The 7,330-nt window shown below is 43.4% G+C and overlaps 1 protein-coding gene across 1 annotated transcript in view; it reads left to right on the forward strand.

Annotated features, from left to right (window-relative positions):
* Positions 1-5,421, forward strand: part of USP34 (ubiquitin specific peptidase 34) — a gene marked incomplete at its 5' end in the record, with an annotated part of 113,733 nt that extends 108,312 nt beyond the window's left edge. Inside the window, 6 exons of the mRNA XM_010018858.1 lie at positions 424-547; positions 2,108-2,187; positions 2,804-2,944; positions 3,031-3,177; positions 3,598-3,757; positions 4,110-5,421. Of these exons, the coding sequence (XP_010017160.1) occupies positions 424-547; positions 2,108-2,187; positions 2,804-2,944; positions 3,031-3,177; positions 3,598-3,757; positions 4,110-4,720 (1,263 nt within the window). The remainder of the gene's footprint in view (positions 1-423; positions 548-2,107; positions 2,188-2,803; positions 2,945-3,030; positions 3,178-3,597; positions 3,758-4,109) is intronic.
* Positions 5,422-7,330: the final 1,909 nt, after the last annotated feature.

A 7,330-nucleotide genomic window follows, 5' to 3' on the forward strand; every position in this document is an offset into this window, starting at 1 on the left:
TTTGAAAGCTTGTGAAGCTTGGCCTTAAGAAAATCCTGACTTCCGCAGATCATAACTGACAAGCGATGATTTAAAAAGCAGTTGTGTGTATGTATTTAGGTATCTGTATGGGATTTGAAATCACTGCGTCCTTGTCATCTCCAAGAGGTGGGATTCACACAGCCTGGCACCCTCTCAGTCTGTTCATTCAGAATCCTACACTGAAAGTTCTCACTGGTGGGGAGTCGCCTTTGCCATCCCTCCTCCAGTCTCCCTGTTGCGCTTGCCAAAGCAAAGAGACACAGGTTACACCTTGAAATGCCCAGCGGGGTTTCCCCTAGTACATGATCAAACAAGTGCAGTGACATTAAGCTGGATGCTTAGGAAACCTGCTTGCTGTCCACTTGCTTATGTAGTTTAAATGAAGCTCTCTTAAATCTTCAGGGCAAAGATGATGTTTACGATCGTATGCTGCTAGACTACTTCTTTTCTTATCATCAGTTCATCCACCTACTCTGTCGAGTTGCAATCAACTGTGAAAAGTTTACTGAAACTTTAGTTAAAATGAGTAAGTATGAAGGTGAAACACCGAAGGATTTGTGTTCTGTGGTAACTGTGAGTGCTTCTCCACTGAGCTTTGTGTGCAGAATCTTTAAGAAAAAGCAGAGCTTGGGAAATTTGCTGCATTAATTGTTCTGGACATTATTTTGTATCCACGGATAATGTGGTTTGGTGCGTATGATGTAAGTACAGTCTGACCTACATCACTGTCCAGAAAGGAGCTGAGGCAACCAGTGAGAATTCAGTCTCCTGCCACATCTAGAGGTTAACGCAGGGCTCACTGAAGCTGTATTATTTTTTGGTTGGCAGTTTAAATGGCTTTGGATCAGATCCTGAATCCTTAACACTCACATGCAACTGATGGCATGCCTGCCTAGGGATGAACATGGCAGTGCTGCTTCTGTTCTTACCAGCCTAGGTTGATTTTACCCCATATTTCTGGGAACCATCACAACATTCAGTTACAGTTATAACCATTCAGTCATGTGTTTATACCCAGTACTTATTTCAGCTCTGCCAGGAGAACCACCAGTATTTGGGTTTCCTCCTGTCACAATGTAAACCTATTTTTGGGGGTGTGAACAAGGCATCTGTGGCTTTATCTGGTGACTCCAGCTATTCAGCTGGCTCTGCAGCACCACATCCTGCCTCGAGTTGTCCCATTACGTCCATGTGCTGCTCCAGAGGCACAGTGGGGGGGGTTTAAATTCCTTCCACCACAGACCAGGATGAGACGAGTTACCCAGCATGGTAAGTGCAGGGGCACAGAACTCAGTGCCACACATACAGTTACTACAGGGACACACACACTGGGGAACATCTCACTTCAGTTGTCTAAAAGTTAGCTGCATAACCAGATCTCTCTGTGGAGAGATGTAGATGGTTTCTAAGAGGAACTCAGTCTTCTGATGCTTAAGTATCTTAAGCAGGATGAGCCACCTCCTGAAAATACCTGCTGCTTTTGTTTTCTGTGCCTGTAGAAGCTGGCTGGCTATGATTAAGTACCACTCCTAGACAAATAGAACTATACAAAATGAATCTTGTCCAAAGAGAGATCATAGTGGCAATGTTCTTTTGAGCCCCAGAACAGCCCATCTGCTATTTGTTTGTCACGCTCTTCTGATTGTAACTCTAGCATGAGTACTTGCTGTAGGCTGTGTTAGTGATAAGATGACTATAGGTTGTGCTAATGGTAAAGGTAACAGTGATGCTTGGGCTAGTAAGAAAGGCTGCCTTTACATGCTGTTTATAAAAAAAAGCTACTTAAAACCTTTAAGTTCTGTACTGGCCAGTTGCAATTGTGGGGCAGTGATAAAACAACCCGATGACAAACCCAGAACTAAAGCCAGCTCTTCAGCTTTTTCCATTTCACAGGAATCCTGAAGGGACACCTCTGTTAATTAAATGTACTGTAAAATCTTCACACACACTCTGGGTCTTTCGGATTGTAAAATAAGCCTAGAATGTGGCCTTATGAAATGATACGGTGCCTTGGTACTGCTTCTGTCAGGAGGTGAGGGTCTCCACTAATTCTCACAGACTACCTTATTTTCTCCTAACATTTCAGGTGTCCTAGTTGCATATGAAGGTTTGCCACTTCACCTTGCGCTATTCCCCAAGCTTTGGACTGAGCTTTGTCAGACTCAGGTAAGAGTCACTGAGTTTGAGAGCTAACAGAATGGAAACACAGGCAGAATACAATGAATGGGAAACAGTTACCCGTAACCAGTGGGTGTTGTTTAATCATTCAGACTGGCAGTGTTTGGAATGGAAAATACCTCTCCTGATGTTGTCATCATGTGATAAAACCTGATAAATCAAGTAAAACCGCCTGGGCCCTGCAAAAACTGAGGCAGCACAGTCAGAGTGTGCAGCATTGGTTATGTAGTGGTCTGTGCAGTGCACAGAGGCTGCTGCATCCTGCCTCGATGAGCTCCCAGCTTTTTGTGTAGCTTAAACACTGGTCTGATGAAAGAAAAACAGGGAGATCTCCAAGCCTGGTCATCATCGTGTGCCCACTGCAGGTTGGCTCACGGATGAGGAGACACCAGCCTTTCATATACATCCTGGTTGTGATAAACTGGCATTCCTATGGAACAAATGTCATAAAGGAGAATGTGAGATAATAATTGACAGTAATTAACTTACACCATGTGCTGGTACCTGATAGACCTGAAATACTGTTACCGTTAAGAACAGTCCAGTAGCACAGCACTGTACCTCCAGGGATGACTTTGCCATCTCCTCTCCCTCTCTTCACCAGTCCCCAATGTCGAAGAACTGTGTGAAGCTCCTCTGTGAAGACCCGGTTTTTGCAGAGTATATAAAATGCATTCTGATGGATGAAAGGACCTTTCTTAACAACAACGTAGTGTACACCTTTCTGACCCACTTCCTGCTCAAGGTGCGTGGCTTTTAGCAACAATTTCTGTGTCAAGAAACGCATTTTGGTGTTTTCTGTGGTTTAAACAAAATACGTTCTTTTCACAGGTCCAGGGGCAGGTGTTTTCTGAAGCAAACTGTGCCAACTTAATCAACACTTTAATTACAAACCTAATTAATCAGTATCAAAGCCTAGAATCTGACTTCAGCAACCAGAGGGTTGAAATTTCCAAAGCAAGCTCTACTTTAAACGGGGTGAGTCTTTTCTAAGCCCTTCAAGTGGGAGGCAGCATATTTGCTCTGGAAACTCCCCAGTGCCACGTGCCAGGTTCCAATCAAAGAGGGGGTGTTGTTACCCCTGCTCTGCCCTCGTCTGTCTGGTGGGAAGTGTCACCCCTACCAACAAGATAGTTAATGGTAGAAACATTCTAATCCAGCAAAAGATTGCATCTTACAGTGAGCAGCACACTGTTGTCTGCTTAGGGCAGATCTACATTAAGTACTACTAGCATGAGTAGTGAGTGGGAAACTTCAGTAGAGTAAGTATATTTAGGACTTGATCTTTTGGATGTTCAGAACATGAAGCCTCTGCTTGTTGCACAGATCTCTGTGTGCAGGGTTAATCAAACATGAGTTTGAAATAAGGCTCAAATTGGTTTGCTTCTGTATTTTCAGGACCTCCGAGCACTTGCCTTGCTGCTTTCAGTGCACACTCCCAAACAGCTCAATTCAGCCCTGATTCCAACCTTACAAGAGCTTTTGAGCAAATGTAGAGCTTGTCAACAACAGAGGAACTCACTACAAGAGCAAGAAGCCAAAGAAAGAAAAACTAAAGGTTTGCCTTCTCTTATGGTGTCACTCAAACTAAGGTTTTACAAACTTCTACAAGATTAATGTGCACATTGTTTTCTCACCACAGTAGGTTGGGCCGTTTCCAATCCCCAGTGCTACACAACAAGTATCATTTTATTATGGAGCTAAAACTCTGCACAATTACATGCCTAAAAACGTGGGAGGCCTAGCACTGGGGTGTATGTATGGCATGAAAAGCAGAGAATCATAGAACGGTTGGGTTGGAAAGGACCTTAAGATCATCCAGTTCCAACCCCCCTGCCATGGGCAGGGACACTCACACTAGACCGTGTCACCCAAGGCCCATCCAACATGCATTTCCCTGTTCCTTGCAGATGATGAAGGAGCCACTCCTGTGAAGAGGCGGCGGGTGAGCAGCGACGAGGAGCACACTGTAGATAGCTGTATCAGTGACATAAAAACTGAACCCCGGGAGGCCTTGACCCCAACGAGCACTTCGGATAACGAGACACGGGACTCTTCCATCATCGACCCGGGCACTGAGCAAGACCCTCCTTCCCCCGAGAACAGTTCTGTCAAGGAGTACAGAATGGACGTTCCATCTTCATTTTCAGAAGACGTGATGGTGGCGACGCGGCCGCAGCACGCGGCCGAGCAGGCGGGCAACGGGAAATACGAAGAATGCAAAGAGTTCAAAGACCTGCCGACTTCCAAGGATCCCGTTGGAGCCGAGGAGGACGCGGAGTTTCCCTCCACGTCGATCGCAGCGGTTTTATCCGACCTCGCAGATCTGAGAGGCTGTGATGGTCAAGCCTTACCATCCCAGGACCCCGAAACTAGTTTATCAATCAGTTGTGGCCATTCCAGAGGACTCTTTAGCCACATGCCGCAGCATGACATTTTAGACATCCTGTGTAGGACCATTGAGTCTACGATTCACGTGGTCATGAGGATATCTGGAAAAGGAAACCAAGCTGCTTCTTGACATTAGATGGAGCATGTCTGCTTTTAAGTCTTTCTTTTATTTTTCTCTCCTTCCTTCCCCCCCCACCCCCCCCAAAAATGCTGTTTGTATCAGTTTTGCTTATTTCTGTTTTTGTGCTTCAGTTTGTCCAGTGCTCTCTGCTTGAATGGCAAGATAGATTTATATGCTTCCTTCTTGGTCAGGCAGAACTCAAGATTTGGGTTGGTTTTTCTTTGTTCATTTGATTTTCTTTTTTCTTTTGCATCTACCGTACACTTTCTTAAAGGGCAATCAGATAATGGGTATGTTTTATGTAATTAAGAGTTCACTGTAGTGGCTTTCATTTAATATTGGCTGTCTGGGAGAACAGGGCCTCCTGGCCCTGGATGATGTAATTTAAACTTATGGCATTTTTACTGTGTATAATATGGTGTCCTCTGTGCCAGTTTTGTACCTTATAATAGAGGCAGATTGCCTCAGATCGCTGTGGTTCTTATTATCAAAAATTAAGTTTACTTGTATACTAAACAACCACAAGAAATTTGATTCTGTAAAGAATCCTCTTTAGCTGTGGCCTGGCAGTATATATATGGTGCTTTATTTAACAGAATACCTGTGGAGGAAATAAAGCACACTTGATGTAAAATTAATTGTTTTATTTTTATTGACATGATCAATTGCTATTCTGTGCACTTCATTAAACTGATTGTGATGACTTTTCATTTGTTTATAATATGTGGCTTCAGTCTTTGGATTTCCCAGCAAAGACAACTTGAGAACTGAAACGGCTGCAGAGAGGAATGATGATCAGTTGTATATAATCGATGTAAATCTTGGTCCTCTTCTGGTTTACTTTGCATGGATGTTCAGTCACACAGTTGAGAGGGACTGGTGGTTGTTTACTTTCTCCCCCCTGTGTTGGAACACAAAGAGGTGCAGAAGCCACTGGAACTTTTCATTTCCCTAACTCTGACCTGTGTTAGCCATGTTTTATTCCTGCACCATCCATAGACTTGCTTCCTCTTCCCCTCTACCTGCTGCCCAGGGGCCTGCTCCCTCTGGCTGTTGCTTTCTTGATGGCTTCTGCACCCCTCAAATGCTGGAATGACTTTATCATCTCTCCCTGTCCCACTTCCTCCTGTGATTTCCGAGCAATATCCATTATTTCCTATGTGACTTTTCAGACTGTCAATGATACTGGTTTTAATATCTGATTAAACTCCATTTTCAGCTTCATTTTCCAGTTGCTTAGCTCATTTGTTTCTCTATTGTCTTCATAATACATCTATCTATCTGGGCCTTTTTTCTTCCAAATTCCTTCATTCTACCATTCAATGTAGTTGAGCATCATTTGCTTCTCCACGATTCTATTATGTGATGCTTCTGTGACTCCTCTTACTCTCCTTGAATCTACTCTCAATATTTTTAACCTTCTGCAAGTAATAATTTGTCTCCAAAGTTCACTTTTAAGATTCCCCTTGATTAGCACTGTTACTCCCACAGTTACACACTGTGTTGATGCTGGCGAGTGCTTAAGTTGCTCTCCTCGTTATCCAGACATGAAGTAATTATGGTTTCACTCCCTTTACGAGTAATTTTATTACTGTTTCTGATCAACCTCTTCATAGATTGTAACTTCAGAGGAATTGTTCTGCTCAAAGCTTCTCCATAACAAGTTTCTGAGTTCATCTGTCAAGTCTTCTACCAAACCTACTAATCTGCGGTTGGATTAAGGTGCGTGTAGGAAGATACCTTCAAGATACACCTTCAGGAGGTGGAGCAGCCATTCTAACCCTTGGGTGAGTAGTCTCTGTTAATTAATTGCTGTTATTAAAACTGTGCACCTGATTTTTGCTATGTTGTCTGATACTGCAGTTTGTTGGCTTTAGCTTCTCATACAGGATGACATCACACCGTAATTCCATCACTAAAGCAAGGAATTCTGTCCTTTGGGATGTTTCTTTCTCATTATTTCGACCCCCCTTTGTGAAGAGTACCAAGTATGAACAGTATTTAACAATTACTTCATTAGCAATACACCTTTCTTGCTCTCGTGTGCTCCCAGATGAACATCAGCACTTTGATGTTTGGCTGGTCACTGACTAGGTCTTTTAGTCAATTTTAGGGTATTTGCCCTTACAGACCCATAGATGTGATTTGCCAATGCTATTAGTAGGTGTTTTATACATTACTGTCTATTATTTTCTCACAAAAACATAACTGGCCATGTTGAATGCCAGGACAAGGCCAAACAAGGACTCCTGAAGTTGCAGTTGTGTGTGGTGTTTCAGTGATGCAGGGCGTTGGGAGCTGGTGGCTCTCTAAGCCAAGCACCTTGACTCAGTAGAACACTATCAGGCAGCAGTTCCCTTTGCAGCCTCTTCAAAAACCTTGAGCAAAAGTGACAGCTTTAATCATAGGATCATCCTGTAAGTAAACTAAGTTTATCCTGTAAGTAAACTGAGTAAGTTTAATACCACCTTTTCTATTATTTTGCTTTAAGAATTGGTGCCAGGATTACACAGTGTAACTGTTCTTCCTGCTCTTCCCTCACGTTACCTCCCAGCTTCCCCCCTGGAGTATTCCTGCCATTTTTACTGGGAATTTTTTCCCACTATTCTTGTCTCCTCT

Source organism: Nestor notabilis, unplaced genomic scaffold, assembly GCF_000696875.1.
Source record: "Nestor notabilis isolate BGI_N333 unplaced genomic scaffold, ASM69687v1 scaffold297, whole genome shotgun sequence".
NCBI classification, from domain to species: domain Eukaryota; kingdom Metazoa; phylum Chordata; class Aves; order Psittaciformes; family Psittacidae; genus Nestor; species Nestor notabilis.